Source organism: Hypanus sabinus, unplaced genomic scaffold (genome assembly GCF_030144855.1).
Source record: "Hypanus sabinus isolate sHypSab1 unplaced genomic scaffold, sHypSab1.hap1 scaffold_477, whole genome shotgun sequence".
NCBI classification, from domain to species: Eukaryota; Metazoa; Chordata; class Chondrichthyes; order Myliobatiformes; family Dasyatidae; genus Hypanus; species Hypanus sabinus.
Genome location: NW_026781348.1, coordinates 224,146 through 243,483, shown reverse-complemented (window position 1 = coordinate 243,483; position 19,338 = coordinate 224,146). Strand labels below are relative to the sequence as shown.

General features: G+C 48.4%; 1 protein-coding gene and 1 long non-coding RNA gene across 4 annotated transcripts in view; one reads left to right on the top strand and one right to left on the bottom strand.

Annotated features, from left to right (window-relative positions):
- Positions 1-407: 407 nt before the first annotated feature.
- The window catches only part of LOC132389121 (NACHT, LRR and PYD domains-containing protein 3-like), a 66,860-nt gene continuing 47,929 nt past the window's right edge, over positions 408-19,338 (top strand). For 2 of the 3 annotated variants that reach the window (XM_059961579.1, XM_059961577.1), the window contains exons 1-3: positions 408-538; positions 15,984-16,080; positions 18,397-18,828. In XM_059961579.1, the coding sequence (XP_059817562.1) occupies positions 16,071-16,080; positions 18,397-18,828 (442 nt within the window). In that variant the 5' untranslated portion in view covers positions 408-538; positions 15,984-16,070. Of the gene's footprint in view, positions 539-14,768; positions 16,081-18,396; positions 18,829-19,338 lie in introns of those variants that run through there. The other variant, XM_059961578.1, reaches the window with a different exon arrangement.
- The window catches only part of LOC132389123 (uncharacterized), a 50,376-nt gene continuing 47,126 nt past the window's right edge, over positions 16,089-19,338 (bottom strand). Inside the window, exon 4 of the long non-coding RNA XR_009510428.1 lies at positions 16,089-17,326. This is a non-coding gene — a long non-coding RNA (uncharacterized LOC132389123). The remainder of the gene's footprint in view (positions 17,327-19,338) is intronic.

Sequence of the window (19,338 nt, the reverse complement as noted above, 5' to 3'; positions counted from 1 at the left end):
TCCGGAGGATGGTGAATAGAAATTACTGTTTATAAACATACAAGTGATTTCAATGAAACCCGCTCAATTCATGTTCGGGTGGGCATTGTGTACCGGACCGGGAGGGAATCGAACCCGGAAAGCTCCAGGAAACGGGAGGCGAAGCGATGGGGACGGGAAAGATACAGAGGGGAAAATTAAAAATGTAGCTGGTGTAAGTATGAACTAAGGTTTAAAATGCGGCAGGTAGGTCGGGCAGTGAGGGGCGAGGAGCAGAGTCGCCGGTTCAGGAGGGAGTCCCTCCACCGGTCATGTGATCCAGCGTCTGGCTCCCATTTCAAACACAGATCTGCAGCATCTGACGCTCTCGCTTCCGAGGCCCCGCCCGGCTCTCACAGTCTCCGGATGGGCGGTGCTTTTCTTTCCGTCCTCTGTTGAAGCGGGTCGTCGGCGGCGAGCTGGAGGACCCATCGCTGTCTGCGGGACAAATTGATCAGGTTCTCATCGGTGAGCATTGAGACCGGTCATCAGGGTGAACGCGACCAACAATTTCCCATCGGTGAGTACCGAAGCCGATTCGGGGAGGGGGGTGTTTGAGGGTACCTGATGTCGGGCAGAGAGTCCCGTTAACTTCCTCGAACTGGCGGCCTCGTCCCGCTTCCTGGATCCAACCTGTCGTGGTCGGTCCGGGTTATGGGACTTTCACGCCGGACCGCCCGAGATGAGCCGCCGCTCAGCCCCTGGTGTTCTGGCCCCAGGAGCGGGATGAGGTGGTGATGCCGAGATTAAACACACGAATTAAGATGCACCTGGGGAACTTTACCTCCATCACCCGGCCCGGTAGCGGATCCTGGGGTCGGTAATTGTTTTACATGCTTCCATCACACCGGAAGCGGCCGTTCGGCCTGCTGTGTTTTTCCAGACGGCGAGGGTTAAACAGAGTGATCTCACCCTCGGGACACTGCTCCAAATGTATGAGTAGAAGCATGTTTCCCCCGTTCAGACAGAGGTTTATTTGAAATCATTATGCGGCGGGGTAAAAGCGGCCATGTCAATTTTAGTTTCACCCCTACAAAATGGCTGCAGTGTTCGTCTTTGTCATAACGGCACTTGTATCACATGAGGAGTTTGTTATTTCCTTTTTCGGTTATTTTCAGTGAGCCACTTCCTGTGTTTCCATGGTGACAGCTCGTCGGAGCTGTAGCGAGTGTTTCACTGGTTCTGTGGTCACGGCCTCTCAGCGCAGAGAGAGCGGCCTCAGGGGCAAATGTAACAGAGTGATAGTGGGGGGAAAGGATGCTGTGAGCATTGACTGTATGGGCCGTGTTACACCAGGGTCGGAATGAACTGAGAACTGACACATTGATAGAGGGGGGAAAGGATGCTGTGACCATTGACTGTATGGGCCGTGTTACACCAGGGTCGGAATGAACTGAGAACTGACACATTGATAGAGGGGGGAAAGGATGCTGTGAGCATTGACTGTATGGACCGTGTTACACCAGGCTCAGAATGAATTGAGAACTGACACATTGATAGAGGGGGGAAATGATGCTGTGACCATTGACTGTATGGGCCGTGTTACACCAGGGTCGGAATGAACTGAGAACTGACACATTGATAGTGGGGGGAAAGGATGCTGTGACCATTGACTGTATGGGCCGTGTTACACCAGGCTCAGAATGAATTGAGAACTGACACATTGATAGAGGGGGAAAGGATGCTGTGAGCATTGACTGTATGGGCCGTGTTACACCAGGCTCAGAATGAACTGAGAACTGACACATTGATAGAGGGGGGAAAGGATGCTGTGACCATTGACTGTATGGGCCGTGTTACACCAGGGTCGGAATGAACTGAGAACTGACACATTGATAGAGGGGGGAAAGGATGCTGTGACCATTGACTGTATGGGCCGTGTTACACCAGGGTCGGAATGAACTGAGAACTGACACATTGATAGAGGGGGGAAAGGATGCTGTGACCATTGACTGTATGGGCCGTGTTACACCAGGGTCGGAATGAACTGAGAACTGACACATTGATAGAGGGGGGAAAGGATGCTGTGAGCATTGACTGTATGGGCCGTGTTACACCAGGCTCAGAATGAACTGAGAACTGACACATTGATAGAGGGGGGAAAGGATGCTGTGACCATTGACTGTATGGGCCGTGTTACACCAGGGTCGGAATGAACTGAGAACTGACACATTGATAGAGGGGGGAAAGGATGCTGTGACCATTGACTGTATGGGCCGTGTTACACCAGGGTCGGAATGAACTGAGAACTGACACATTGATAGAGGGGGGAAAGGATGCTGTGACCATTGACTGTATGGGCCGTGTTACACCAGGGTCAGAATGAACTGAGAACTGACACATTGATAGAGGGGGGAAAGGATGCTGTGACCATTGACTGTATGGGCCGTGTTACACCAGGCTCAGAATGAACTGAGAACTGACACATTGATAGAGGGGGGAAAGGATGCTGTGACCATTGACTGTATGGGCCGTGTTACACCAGGGTCGGAATGAACTGAGAACTGACACATTGATAGAGGGGGGAAAGGATGCTGTGACCATTGACTGTATGGGCCGTGTTACACCAGGGTCGGAATGAACTGAGAACTGACACATTGATAGAGGGGGGAAAGGATGCTGTGACCATTGACTGTATGGGCCGTGTTACACCAGGGTCGGAATGAACTGAGAAGTGACACATTGATAGAGGGGGGAAAGGATGCTGTGACCATTGACTGTATGGGCCGTGTTACACCAGGGTCGGAATGAACTGAGAACTGACACATTGATAGAGGGGGGAAAGGATGCTGTGACCATTGACTGTATGGGCCGTGTTACACCAGGGTCGGAATGAACTGAGAACTGACACATTGATAGAGGGGGGAAAGGATGCTGTGACCATTGACTGTATGGGCCGTGTTACACCAGGGTCGGAATGAACTGAGAACTGACACATTGATAGAGGGGGGAAAGGATGCTGTGACCATTGACTGTATGGGCCGTGTTACACCAGGCTCAGAATGAATTGAGAACTGACACATTGATAGAGGGGGGAAAGGATGCTGTGAGCATTGACTGTATGGGCCGTGTTACACCAGGGTCGGAATGAACTGAGAACTGACACATTGATAGAGGGGGGAAAGGATGCTGTGACCATTGACTGTATGGGCCGTGTTACATCAGGGTCGGAATGAACTGAGAACTGACACATTGATAGAGGGGGGAAAGGATGCTGTGACCATTGACTGTATGGGCCGTGTTACACCAGGGTCGGAATGAACTGAGAACTGACACATTGATAGTGGGGGGAAAGGATGCTGTGACCATTGACTGTATGGGCCGTGTTACACCAGGGTCGGAATGAACTGAGAACTGACACATTGATAGAGGGGGGAAAGGATGCTGTGACCATTGACTGTATGGGCCGTGTTACACCAGGCTCAGAATGAATTGAGAACTGACACATTGATAGAGGGGGGAAAGGATGCTGTGAGCATTGACTGTATGGGCCGTGTTACACCAGGCTCAGAATGAATTGAGAACTGACACATTGATAGAGGGGGGAAAGGATGCTGTGACCATTGACTGTATGGGCCGTGTTACACCAGGGTCGGAATGAACTGAGAACTGACACATTGATAGTGGGGGGAAAGGATGCTGTGACCATTGACTGTATGGACCGTGTTACACCAGGGTCGGAATGAACTGAGAACTGACACATTGATAGAGGGGGGAAAGGATGCTGTGACCATTGACTGTATGGGCCGTGTTACACCAGGCTCAGAATGAATTGAGAACTGACACATTGATAGAGGGGGGAAAGGATGCTGTGAGCATTGACTGTATGGGCCGTGTTACACCAGGCTCAGAATGAATTGAGAACTGACACATTGATAGAGGGGGGAAAGGATGCTGTGACCATTGACTGTATGGGCCGTGTTACACCAGGGTCGGAATGAACTGAGAACTGACACATTGATAGAGGGGGGAAAGGATGCTGTGACCATTGACTGTATGGGCCGTGTTACACCAGGGTCGGAATGAACTGAGAACTGACACATTGATAGTGGGGGGAAAGGATGCTGTGAGCATTGACTGTATGGGCCGTGTCACACCAGGGTCGGAATGAACTGAGAACTGACACATTGATAGAGGGGGGAAAGGATGTGAGCATTGACTGTATGGGCCGTGTTACACCAGGGTCGGAATGAACTGAGAACTGACACATTGATAGAGGGGGGAAAGGATGCTGTGACCATTGACTGTATGGGCTGTGTTACACCAGGGTCGGAATGAACTGAGAACTGACACATTGATAGAGGGGGGAAAGGATGCTGTGACCATTGACTGTATGGGCCGTGTTACACCAGGGTCGGAATGAACTGAGAACTGACACATTGATAGAGGGGGGAAAGGATGCTGTGACCATTGACTGTATGGGCCGTGTTACACCAGGGTCGGAATGAACTGAGAACTGACACATTGATAGAGGGGGATGGATGCTGTGTCCATTGACTGTATGGGCCGTGTTACACCAGGGTCGGAATGAACTGAGAACTGACACATTGATAGAGGGGGGAAAGGATGCTGTGACCATTGACTGTATGGGCCGTGTTACACCAGGGTCGGAATGAACTGAGAACTGACACATTGATAGAGGGGGGAAAGGATGCTGTGACCATTGACTGTATGGGCCGTGTTACACCAGGGTCGGAATGAACTGAGAACTGACACATTGATAGAGGGGGGAAAGGATGCTGTGAGCATTGACTGTATGGGCCGTGTTACACCAGGGTCGGAATGAACTGAGAACTGACACATTGATAGAGGGGGGAAAGGATGCTGTGACCATTGACTGTATGGGCCGTGTTACACCAGGCTCAGAATGAACTGAGAACTGACACATTGATAGAGGGGGGAAAGGATGCTGTGACCATTGACTGTATGGGCCGTGTTACACCAGGCTCAGAATGAACTGAGAACTGACACATTGATAGAGGGGGGAAAGGATGCTGTGACCATTGACTGTATGGGCCGTGTTACACCAGGGTCGGAATGAACTGAGAACTGACACATTGATAGAGGGGGGAAAGGATGCTGTGACCATTGACTGTATGGGCCGTGTTACACCAGGGTCGGAATGAACTGAGAACTGACACATTGATAGAGGGGGGAAAGGATGCTGTGACCATTGACTGTATGGGCCGTGTTACACCAGGGTCGGAATGAACTGAGAACTGACACATTGATAGAGGAGGGAAAGGATGCTGTGACCATTGACTGTATGGGCCGTGTTACACCAGGGTCGGAATGAACTGAGAACTGACACATTGATAGAGGGGGGAAAGGATGCTGTGACCATTGACTGTATGGGCCGTGTTACACCAGGGTCGGAATGAACTGAGAACTGACACATTGATAGAGGGGGGAAAGGATGCTGTGAGCATTGACTGTATGGGCCGTGTCACACCAGGGTCGGAATGAACTGAGAACTGACACATTGATAGTGGGGGGAAAGGATGCTGTGAGCATTGACTGTATGGGCCGTGTTACACCAGGGTCGGAATGAACTGAGAACTGACACATTGATAGAGGGGGGAAAGGATGCTGTGACCATTGACTGTATGGGCCGTGTTACACCAGGGTCGGAATGAACTGAGAACTGACACATTGATAGAGGGGGGAAAGGATGCTGTGACCATTGACTGTATGGGCCGTGTTACACCAGGGTCGGAATGAACTGAGAACTGACACATTGATAGAGGGGGGAAAGGATGCTGTGAGCATTGACTGTATGGGCCGTGTCACACCAGGGTCGGAATGAACTGAGAACTGACACATTGATAGTGGGGGGAAAGGATGCTGTGAGCATTGACTGTATGGGCCGTGTTACACCAGGGTCGGAATGAACTGAGAACTGACACATTGATAGAGGGGGGAAAGGATGCTGTGAGCATTGACTGTATGGGCCGTGTCACACCAGGGTCGGAATGAACTGAGAACTGACACATTGATAGTGGGGGGAAAGGATGCTGTGAGCATTGACTGTATGGGCCGTGTTACACCAGGGTCGGAATGAACTGAGAACTGACACATTGATAGAGGGGGGAAAGGATGCTGTGACCATTGACTGTATGGGCCGTGTTACACCAGGGTCGGAATGAACTGAGAACTGACACATTGATAGAGGGGGGAAAGGATGCTGTGACCATTGACTGTATGGGCCGTGTTACACCAGGGTCGGAATGAACTGAGAACTGACACATTGATAGAGGGGGGAAAGGATGCTGTGAGCATTGACTGTATGGGCCGTGTTACACCAGGGTCGGAATGAACTGAGAACTGACACATTGATAGAGGGGGGAAAGGATGCTGTGACCATTGACTGTATGGGCCGTGTTACACCAGGGTCGGAATGAACTGAGAACTGACACATTGATAGAGGGGGGAAAGGATGCTGTGAGCATTGACTGTATGGGCCGTGTCACACCAGGGTCGGAATGAACTGAGAACTGACACATTGATAGTGGGGGGAAAGGATGCTGTGAGCATTGACTGTATGGGCCGTGTTACACCAGGGTCGGAATGAACTGAGAACTGACACATTGATAGAGGGGGGAAAGGATGCTGTGACCATTGACTGTATGGGCCGTGTTACACCAGGGTCGGAATGAACTGAGAACTGACACATTGATAGAGGGGGGAAAGGATGCTGTGACCATTGACTGTATGGGCCGTGTTACACCAGGGTCGGAATGAACTGAGAACTGACACATTGATAGAGGGGGGAAAGGATGCTGTGAGCATTGACTGTATGGGCCGTGTTACACCAGGGTCGGAATGAACTGAGAACTGACACATTGATAGAGGGGGGAAAGGATGCTGTGACCATTGACTGTATGGGCCGTGTTACACCAGGGTCGGAATGAACTGAGAACTGACACATTGATAGAGGGGGGAAAGGATGCTGTGACCATTGACTGTATGGGCCGTGTTACACCAGGCTCAGAATGAACTGAGAACTGACACATTGATAGTGGGGGGAAAGGATGCTGTGACCATTGACTGTATGGGCCGTGTTACACCAGGGTCGGAATGAACTGAGAACTGACACATTGATAGAGGGGGGAAAGGATGCTGTGACCATTGACTGTATGGGCCGTGTTACACCAGGGTCGGAATGAACTGAGAACTGACACATTGATAGAGGGGGGAAAGGATGCTGTGACCATTGACTGTATGGGCCGTGTTACACCAGGGTCGGAATGAACTGAGAACTGACACATTGATAGTGGGGGGAAAGGATGCTGTGACCATTGACTGTATGGGCCGTGTTACACCAGGGTCGGAATGAACTGAGAACTGACACATTGATAGAGGGGGGAAAGGATGCTGTGACCATTGACTGTATGGGCCGTGTTACACCAGGCTCAGAATGAACTGAGAACTGACACATTGATAGTGGGGGGAAAGGATGCTGTGACCATTGACTGTATGGGCCGTGTTACACCAGGGTCGGAATGAACTGAGAACTGACACATTGATAGAGGGGGGAAAGGATGCTGTGAGCATTGACTGTATGGGCCGTGTTACACCAGGGTCGGAATGAACTGAGAACTGACACATTGATAGAGGGGGGAAAGGATGCTGTGACCATTGACTGTATGGGCCGTGTTACACCAGGGTCGGAATGAACTGAGAACTGACACATTGATAGAGGGGGGAAAGGATGCTGTGACCATTGACTGTATGGGCCGTGTTACACCAGGGTCGGAATGAACTGAGAACTGACACATTGATAGAGGGGGGAAAGGATGCTGTGACCATTGACTGTATGGGCCGTGTTACACCAGGGTCGGAATGAACTGAGAACTGACACATTGATAGTGGGGGGAAAGGATGCTGTGAGCATTGACTGTATGGGCTGTGTTACACCAGGGTCGGAATGAACTGAGAACTGACACATTGATAGAGGGGGGAAAGGATGCTGTGACCATTGACTGTATGGGCCGTGTTACACCAGGGTCGGAATGAACTGAGAACTGACACATTGATAGAGGGGGGAAAGGATGCTGTGAGCATTGACTGTATGGGCCGTGTTACACCAGGGTCGGAATGAACTGAGAACTGACACATTGATAGTGGGGGGAAAGGATGCTGTGAGCATTGACTGTATGGGCTGTGTTACACCAGGGTCGGAATGAACTGAGAACTGACACATTGATAGTGGGGGGAAAGGATGCTGTGAGCATTGACTGTATGGGCCGTGTTACACCAGGGTCGGAATGAACTGAGAACTGACACATTGATAGAGGGGGGAAAGGATGCTGTGACCATTGACTGTATGGGCCGTGTTACACCAGGGTCGGAATGAACTGAGAACTGACACATTGATAGAGGGGGGAAAGGATGCTGTGACCATTGACTGTATGGGCCGTGTTACACCAGGGTCAGAATGAACTGAGAACTGACACATTGATAGAGGGGGGAAAGGATGCTGTGACCATTGACTGTATGGACCGTGTTACACAAGGGTCAGAATGAACTGAGAACTGACACATTGATAGAGGGGGGAAAGGATGCTGTGACCATTGACTGTATGGGCCGTGTTACACCAGGGTCGGAATGAACTGAGAACTGACACATTGATAGAGGGGGGAAAGGATGCTGTGACCATTGACTGTATGGGCCGTGTTACACCAGGGTCGGAATGAACTGAGAACTGACACATTGATAGAGGGGGGAAAGGATGCTGTGACCATTGACTGTATGGGCCGTGTCACACCAGGGTCGGAATGAACTGAGAACTGACACATTGATAGAGGGGGGAAAGGATGCTGTGACCATTGACTGTATGGGCCGTGTTACACCAGGGTCAGAATGAACTGAGAACTGACACATTGATAGAGGGGGGAAAGGATGCTGTGACCATTGACTGTATGGGCCGTGTTACACCAGGGTCGGAATGAACTGAGAACTGACACATTGACAGTGGGGGGAAAGGATGCTGTGACCATTGACTGTATGGGCCGTGTTACACCAGGGTCGGAATGAACTGAGAACTGACACATTGACAGTGGGGGGAAAGGATGCTGTGACCATTGACTGTATGGACCGTGTTACACCAGGGTCGGAATGAACTGAGAACTGACACATTGATAGAGGGGGGAAAGGATGCTGTGAGCATTGACTGTATGGGCCGTGTTACACCAGGGTCAGAATGAACTGAGAACTGACACATTGATAGAGGGGGGAAAGGATGCTGTGAGCATTGACTGTATGGGCCGTGTCACACCAGGGTCGGAATGAACTGAGAACTGACACATTGATAGAGGGGGGAAAGGATGCTGTGAGCATTGACTGTATGGGCCGTGTTACACCAGGGTCGGAATGAACTGAGAACTGACACATTGATAGAGGGGGGAAAGGATGCTGTGACCATTGACTGTATGGGCCGTGTTACACCAGGGTCGGAATGAACTGAGAACTGACACATTGATAGAGGGGGGAAAGGATGCTGTGACCATTGACTGTATGGGCCGTGTTACACCAGGCTCAGAATGAACTGAGAACTGACACATTGATAGAGGGGGGAAAGGATGCTGTGACCATTGACTGTATGGGCCGTGTTACACCAGGGTCGGAATGAACTGAGAACTGACACATTGATAGAGGGGGGAAAGGATGCTGTGACCATTGACTGTATGGGCCGTGTTACACCAGGGTCGGAATGAACTGAGAACTGACACATTGATAGAGGGGGGAAAGGATGCTGTGAGCATTGACTGTATGGGCCGTGTCACACCAGGCTCAGAATGAACTGAGAACTGACACATTGATAGTGGGGGGAAAGGATGCTGTGACCATTGACTGTATGGGCCGTGTTACACCAGGGTCGGAATGAACTGAGAACTGACACATTGATAGAGGGGGGAAAGGATGCTGTGACCATTGACTGTATGGGCCGTGTTACACCAGGGTCGGAATGAACTGAGAACTGACACATTGATAGTGGGGGGAAAGGATGCTGTGACCATTGACTGTATGGGCCGTGTTACACCAGGCTCAGAATGAACTGAGAACTGACACATTGATAGAGGGGGGAAAGGATGCTGTGACCATTGACTGTATGGGCCGTGTTACACCAGGGTCGGAATGAACTGAGAACTGACACATTGATAGAGGGGGGAAAGGATGCTGTGACCATTGACTGTATGGGCCGTGTTACACCAGGGTCGGAATGAACTGAGAACTGACACATTGATAGAGGGGGGAAAGGATGCTGTGACCATTGACTGTATGGGCCGTGTTACACCAGGGTCGGAATGAACTGAGAACTGACACATTGATAGAGGGGGGAAAGGATGCTGTGACCATTGACTGTATGGGCCGTGTTACACCAGGGTCGGAATGAACTGAGAACTGACACATTGATAGTGGGGGGAAAGGATGCTGTGACCATTGACTGTATGGGCCGTGTTACACCAGGGTCGGAATGAACTGAGAACTGACACATTGATAGAAGGGGGAAAGGATGCTGTGACCATTGACTGTATGGGCCGTGTTACACCAGGGTCGGAATGAACTGAGAACTGACACATTGATAGAGGGGGGAAAGGATGCTGTGAGCATTGACTGTATGGGCCGTGTTACACCAGGGTCGGAATGAACTGAGAACTGACACATTGATAGAGGGGGGAAAGGATGCTGTGACCATTGACTGTATGGGCCGTGTTACACCAGGGTCGGAATGAACTGAGAACTGACACATTGATAGAGGGGGGAAAGGATGCTGTGAGCATTGACTGTATGGGCCGTGTTACACCAGGGTCGGAATGAACTGAGAACTGACAAATTGGTTGGGGTGGGGTGGCATTGACAGTTAAGGGTGGCAATCAGTTACTATCTGTGTATTAAAATGAAGAGGGAGGAAATACTACAGTTGCAGGAAATTTAAAGTAAGGAGCAGAAAGATACTGGAGACGCTCAGCAGATCTCGGACAGTCTCAGTTCTGGAACTGTTTCTTCCACCATTTCACCTTTCAGAGATGCAGTCTGATGTACTGAATCCCCAGCATTTTCTACTTCGTAATTTTACATTTTGTTCCTGCTACACTGTGGGAAACATGGCAGCCAGCTGTGCTGGGCAAGATCCCACACAGCAGGAAGATTGTGATCAAATGTGCTCTGTTTTGCTGCTGGGGACAGGCTGAAGTGTATCCACACCCTCCACACAGACCGGGGAACCAGACTGAGCCCCGGGCCCGGCCCCGGCAGAGGGTCATTAGGTTCCAATTCCACGTCAGTTTGTGAATCAGACATGGCAGGAACACCTCGGCACATCGCCGGCTCCAAAGCGTCTGTGTATGGGTGATGATATTGGGCCGGAGACTCTGAGGATATGGAACCGGCAGTATGCGGGCTTCAGTCCAGGTTGGTAATTCCACAGCTGGGATCGGAATTTTCTCAGTCTGGAGTGAAGCTGAAGTCTCGGGCGTTTGGGCATTAGTCATGGGGAAATCACCCTCTCCACTGCCCAATAGGACATCATATCTGTCAAGTATTTTGGAGATTATTTGAGTTAACGAGGGAGTTGGGTGAAGTTGTTATTTATCTGAACTTTGGTAAAGTCTGTAACAAAATCCCGCGTGGCAGCTGATTAGAGAGTTTTGGTCAGAATGGAGTCACGGGGAGCTGGCGAGGAGGATTCACTCCGGGCTCGAGAACAAGAAGGACAGGGAGATGATTGAAGATGGTTTTAGCCAATGGAGGCCTGTGACGAGTGGGGTGTGTGTGTCAGTGTTAAGACCTCTGTAATTCACTATTCATGCCATTGATTTGTGTATGAATCAACATGGCTACACAGTATTATGTACAGTTGTGTTCACCCTACTGTAGTAAATATACTTGCAAGCTGCAGAGGGTGCGGAAGAGATTACTGAAGATGTCGCCTGGACTAGAGGGCCGAGCTGGATCTTTATTCCAGAGGAGAATGAGGGTGACATTGTAGGAGCTGATGAAATCAAGAGGGAATTTAGATAATGTGGATGGTCGTGGTATTCTCCCCAGTGTTCAAGATCCAAAATTGTTTATGGCACTCCAGTACACAAGTGTGAAGGAGAACAAAATAATTGTTACTCTGGATCCAAAGCAAGAAAGAAAAAAAAACAAAATCATGGAGAACACAATCATAGACAAAACACAATACAGCTGGTCTTTTGTTCAATCTCTTTTGTTCCCGAAGGACAATTGGCACTTGGGAGAATTCTGCTCTTTTGATGTTACGATATATTTGGACTTTATTTACAATTGATGGTTAGTTTGTAGGTTAATTCAATTTTTACCTCCACCATTTGATTCCAATATACATTTTGAGGAGATTATTGGTCCCTTCCGTCAATGTTTAGTTTAGTGAGAATTTGAAATAATTTTTCATGCTGACTTAATCAAATGCTTTAGTGAACTCAATAAATCATAAAAATACATCATTTTGATATTTAATTTCCCTTTCTGAAAGTATTCGTAGTATGACAATTGTGTTCCGAGCTCCTCTATCCTAAATAGACCCTTATTGCAGTTTAGGAATTTCTGGCCTTAACTTGTTTTTGAGTCGACTCAGAACAATTCTCAACAAAATCCTTATTATGCGATCCACAAGACTGATTCTTCTATAATCTTCACAGTCAATAGTTCCAGGAATTTTAGGCAGAGTAATAAACACTGATTTCAAGAGATCGTCAGGGAATACACCAGACTCATAAACGCCATTAAACACTTCAGAAAGAATGTCTATGCCCAGATCTTCTTGGGCTTGCATCAGTTCCATTGATATTTCATCAGGTCCAGGGGCTTTACCATGCTTCATGCTTTTCACCGCTTTAGTTATTTCTTCTTTGGCAATCGGTGGGCCAGAATTAGAGTGTTTAATATCTGGGGGGTTCCCCTCTATTATCTTCAGAAAAAGCTGCTTTATATACCGAATCCAGCTCTCACATACTTTATTGATCTGTTATGCATCCTGCAGAGGAGGTTTCCTTAATTCCAGTAATTTCCTTTTTTTGTGCATATCTTTGCTGTTGTTAATATGGCCTCTACTTCATTGCATTTTTGATTCAGACATTCTTCCTTTGCAATATTGCCCAATTGTCTGGTCTGTGAAATTGATTCTATGTTCAGAAGTTGACGTTGGGTACAGGAATGTCTGGACATACAGACATATGGAGACTGACATTGATTGTCTGTCCATAAAGTGACGTTAGCCACAGGAGTGTCTGGACATACGGATACTGACATTGATTGTCTGTACATAAAGTGACGTTAGGCACAGGAGTGTCTGGACATACGGAGACTGACATTGATTGTCTGTACATAAAGTGACGTTAGCCACAGGAGTGTCTGGACATACGGATACTGACATTGATTGTCTGTACATAAAGTGACGTTAGGCACAGGAGTGTCTGGACATACGGAGACTGACATTGATTGTCTGTACATAAAGTGACGTTAGCCACAGGAGTGTCTGGACATATGGATACTGACATTGATTGTCTGTACATAAAGTGACGTTAGGCACAGGAGTGTCTGGACATATGGAGACTGACATTGATTGTCTGTCCATAAAGTGACGTTAGCCACAGGAGTGTCTGGACATATGGAGACTGACATTGATTGTCTGTCCATAAAGTGACGTTAGCCACAGGAGTGTCTGGACGTATCGAGACTGACATTGATTGTCTGTCCATGAAATAACGTTAGGCACAGGAGTGTCTGGAACTGTCAGGAAATATTAAACTGGCAGTGGGTGGGGTGTGGAGTGTGGGTTGGTGAGTAGAGATGTTGATCAGGCTGACTACTTGGGGAAAGTAACTGTTTTGAGCCTGATTGTCCTGGTGAGGGTGTTTGATCCACAATTCCTTTAAGGGAGCACCAGAGTCATAAAGAGAGTTTTGGGCAGATTGACCTTCACAACACAGGCTATTACGAAGAGGGGCTGGGATCTTAATGCTAAAGTTGTAAAGTGCACCGTGATTCTACAATAGTCAGAATTGTCTGCGGTTCTGGTCAGCTACTTGGAGGAAAGTTACCGATAAGCGTGAAAGAGTGCAGGGAAAATTACACGGACATTGCTGGTATTTCAGGAATTAATTATAGTGATAGTTTGAACGGGTTAAACTTTATTACCTGGAATACAAGGGAATGACGGGGCACCCTAACAAGGTTCCAACTTTTCTATGCCATTTGCCCCTCCAACTAAAGGAAGAGTCTATGAACCACAAGTTGGGAAACCCTGCTAGAGATATAGAAATCTATGAAGCTATCAGCAGGGTGAATGCAGGGTGACATTTTCCCCTCAGGCTGGGTACGAACATGGATTTGGGGCAAAAACTGACACATTAAAGGGGAATCTGAGGGGGAACTACTTCACTCACTGGGCGGTGCGAATGCGGAACCAGCTCCCAGCAGAAGTGAGAGATGAAGGTTCGATTGTGGTATTTGAGCGATGTTTGGTTGGGTATCTAGATGAGAGATGTATGGAGGGCTGTGGTCTGGGTGCGGGGGGGATGGGACCACACCGAACACGGCACGGACTGGATGGGCTAACAGTCCTGTGTCTGTGCTCTATGGACTCTGTGAATCTCAATTGAAACTTCTGCACATCATTGACATTCGTTGCTGAAGGGTCGTATCCAACAACTTGTTTTTATGTTGTACCAGCATCTGCGCCGCTGAGAGTTCTGTAGAGCTGGAACCACCATGAGATTTATCGAATGCCCCTCGACAGGGTAAAAATAACCACTGGAATTTTAGTGTCACCATTACAAAATGGCTGAATGTTCAGTTCATCTTCGTCACAATGAAACTGAGAACATGTGACACTGAGTTTGATGTTTCCCTGTTCGCGAGCCACTTCCTCCGTCACCAGGGCAACAGCTCACCAGAGCTGCAGAGAGTGTTGAACGTGTTTCTCGCTCTCTGGTTGCTGTCTCTCAGAGGAGAGAGACTGGCCTCAGAGACGAGGATGCTTTGAGCATTTACTGTCCGGGATGGAATGAAGAAGATTGCAGGAATTGGACCTGGGATACCACACCCGATTTGATCCGGATAAAATGAGTCCGGGGATCAAGCTGTCCGTGTTTATGAGATGTTGAGCGAGTACTTCTGGTCTGTGCTCAGGTGTTTGGTTGTGAACTTCCTTTGGAAGCAAAGCAGAGACCGAGTGCCCGTTCCATCCCTCACAGGGAGAGGCTGTATTTAAATACGGTGTTTTGTGTTTACACCGGTAGAAAGAGACCGGGGTTTCAGAATTCAATTCGTATTTGGAAATCCCCTCTGACTGTCACCTGTCCATCGGCCAGTGGGAGTCAAAGAGAAACTCAAGGTGCTGAAGATAGAACAGAACATGGAACAGTACATCGCAGGAACAGGCCTTCCCGCCACAATGGTGTGCCAAACCAGCGGAAAAGTAAATAAACACCCCCCGAGATAAACTAATGACTCCTTCCTACACAATGTCCATAACGTCTCAATCTTCCTCACACCCATATGCTTATCAAAACTTTTCTTAAAAGCCCCCATTGTATTTGCTTCCACCTCCATAACAGATAGAACAACCAATAATTTACATTTACATACCCTGTCGTCATCAAGTGCTTTTCTGCTAATAAATTGTCAGAACCTGCGAATCTGTGATTAAGCAGAATTAGGTTTTACAATGAAGTTATGTTCCTGTTTGACCCTGTACCAAAGGCCTGAAAATTAGGGCCATCTTAGTGTACACTGTGGCCAGCATTGTTTCGATGGGCTGAAGGGTCAGTATCTGTGCTCTGTTGCTCTGTGCCTCTATCGGAAGGATGCTCCAGATATCACTGGACAGACATGGTTTGGGAGTTGATGCGAACTGCGGCTCTGATACAGAGAATGGCTGTACTGTCACATTTGCAAAGTCTCTCTGATTCACTGTCTGCTTGTTGTGTGTAATTCAGGGCATCAGCAGAAGGCGGCGCTGTCCTGCACCGGGATCAGAGTGTAGACAAGACGACGACAATCAACAACCGTCAGTCGGAATCAGAATGGCTACAGGTATGTTCACCTGGATCTTTATAACTAAACTTCTGCCCTGTTGGTGCACAATAGTTCAGATGAAGAAGCTTACACAGGCGCTAACAGGGCAGAGAAAAGTTTCATCGAGCAGTGTCACTGATCCCACTGGTAAAGTGTCTTTGTGTAATCGATCGGTCCCACAGTTCCAGCGCAGGGACCTGACACCAGAAATGGTCGAATGACTCCACTCACCAGGCAAAGCTTCACCTGAGTGAAAGGAGCCGGAGACCCTGAATCAGCAGGTCGAGAGTGAAACACCAACAGGAATGTGACAGCGGTGTTGTTTGTTATGGAAAAGTCTACAGACAGACAGACAGACTTTATTGATCCCGAGGGAAATTGGATTTCATTACAGCCGTAACAACCACGGATAGTGTAGAAATATAGCAATATAAAACCATAAATAATTAAATAATAATAAATTAATCATGCCAAGTGGAAATAAGTCCAGGACCCGCCTATTGGCTCAGGGTGTCTGACACTCCGAGGGAGGAGTTGTAAGGTTTGATGGCCACAGGCAGGAATGACTTCCTATGATGCTCTGTGTTGCATCTCGGTGGAATGAATCTCTGGCCGAATGTACTCCTGTGCCTAACCAGTACATTATGGAGTGGAGGGGAGCATTTTCCAAGATGGCATGCAACTTGGACCGCATCCTCTTTTCAGACACCACCGTCAGAGAGTCCAGTTCCACCCCTGCAACATTATCTAGGTTCAGGGTTTGTTGCACAACAGGGCCGTTTAGAAGTGAAAGACATCTTCAACTTTCATTTACAAAATTCAGAGGCAGGTGAGAAGAGCATTTCCTGGATCTCAAAGATTGTGCGATAATACAACATTTCAGGTTTTGTCAGGGCAGCTCTCAACTCCCCCCTTGCTGTGCAAAGTAGATGAGGGGAGTTTTCCGAACTCTGTTTTCTGTAGCTGAGCTGTGAACATTGCCAGCATTGGAAATGGCTGAGGATCAGGAGGCACTTCATTTGTGGTCTGCATCGGTCTGTCACTGTCTGGTATGGAGGGGCTACTGCACAGGACCGAGAGAAGCTGCAGGAAGTTGTAAATCTTCAGGGAGCGGTGTCTCAGAAAGGCAGCATCCATTATTAAGCACGTCCAGCACCTAGGGCATGCCCTTTACTCACTGTCACCATCAGGGAGGAGGTACAGAAGCCTGAAGGCACACACTCAGCGATTCAGGAACAGATTCGTCCTCTCTGCCATCCCATTCCTAAATAGACATTGAATCTTTGGACACTACCTTATACAGTCTTTCTGTTTTTGAACATTTTTAAAAAATCAATTCAATATACGTAATTGGTTTACTTGTTTACTTATTTTTTAAATTTTATTCATTATTAATTTTTCCCTGCTAGATTACCTGTTGCATTGAACTGCTGTTGCTAAGTTAACAAATATCACGTCACATGCCGGTGATAATAAAGCTGATTCTGATTCTGTTTTACGTGTGGAAGTTTACCCTTCAAGCTCCCGTGTTCCGGGGCAAACTGTCCCAGCCGAACCTGATAACAAACAACCCCATCCGGTAACGTACTTGTGAATCTCCCCGACACTCTTCCCAGCTGAATCACATCCATCCTGTAGATTGATAGCAACTGCATCCTTAGCAAATGCAAAGCGAGACTTTGTTTAGCTACTGGAACTGCACGCAAGACTCTCCCTTTGCCAATGATTTGTATAGTTGCTGTGTGACAATTATTATCCAGGAGATGTGATGGGACCCAGGGGACCAGGCATCATGGGCTTCAAGGTTATGTTCAGTCTGTAACTCAGACTGAACATAACTCAGACGTTGTTCATCTCAAGGCAGTGGTCAGTCTTTGACCCGGGGGACAAGACAGTGTGTGACAAAGCAACCGGAGAACGTGGGATCTGGAGGATCGGACCACGAGTAATCCAGTGGCTTGTCTGTCAGTGATACAGGTGACTGGACAGTTTGTGATCCAGGGAGATTTATGTTTGTGGGAGATAATCCAAGTGATAATTCCCGGTATCACCTAATGCCTTTCCATTAATAACCACTGGTTATTGGTGTGTTCAGCTAATGCGTAGTCTGTGATCAGTATTACTGCGTCTATCCAGTTCTTTTTTCGGGGAGTGGATGTGTCCACTTACTGGCTTGTCGGGATGGTCACCTAGCAGGAGGTGTGGTTCACATTCACCAGCACAGTCCCGCTCCAAATCCGGTCAGCCGGAGTCCCGGCTCCATTGCTGACACCGATTGTGAATCCTTGTTCGAGTATAAATCACTCTAAACCTGCAATTCATCATTTCCTGCAGGTGGGAAATTAAATCGGGTACAGAAAGTACTCAAGGGGCTTTTACCAGGCAGCTCATCGAGGGAAAATGATTGGGATACGGGAAGCAAGGTTCCAAAGCAGGGTCAGATTGAGAGCAATGTCCCAATGGAATGCGGTCCGGCTGCAGAGGAGGAGAAGCAAATTCAGCCCAGAGACAGTGACGTCAGAGACACTGAGCAGGACCCTGGAACTGGCACAAGTGAGGCAACTGCCTGTCAGCCCAGAGACAGTGACGTCAGAGACACTGAGCAGGTCCCTGGAACCGGCACAAGTGAGGCGACTGCCTGTCAGCCCAGAGACAGTGACGTCAGAGACACTGAGCAAGACCCTGGAACCAGCACAAGTGAGGCGACTGTCTGTCAGCTCGGAAACTCATTAAACACGGAATTGTCGAGTGCCCAACAGGGAGTGGGTGAGTGAAACATGAGGGTGATGTGTTCACAGAATGAGGTGGGAAGTGGGTAAATGTGATTCCTTGTTGGAGGGTTGGTCAGAGAGGGGAAAAGTGTGGGCGTGGTGCATGCGGTATAGCGTGGCACCGGTTACCGCACTACAGGACATGTCCTATCTGCTCTGAGGATTTCCAGGATGTGTATCGGAGGAAATGCAGCTATCCGGATAAGAGAGTATTTCCAGGATATGAGTTCTGGGAAATATATTCGCCAGGAAAGAGAGTATCTCTGGGAAGCGACTATCATTGACAGTCTTAACATTTATTGCCCATTTTAAAGTGAAATCGGTGAGTGGGTGGGTCGGTGGGAGAGACAGGTTTCTGGTGAATGGGTTCCTTCTGGGAACGTCTAGCACAGCGCATTGATGGGTCGGTTTTTTAAGGCCAGTGTTGGAGATTAGGGCAAAATACGTGTTTCCATCTGAAAGCAGGTGAAGATTGAGGTTCAAGACATGACTGGTTTGTTAGGGC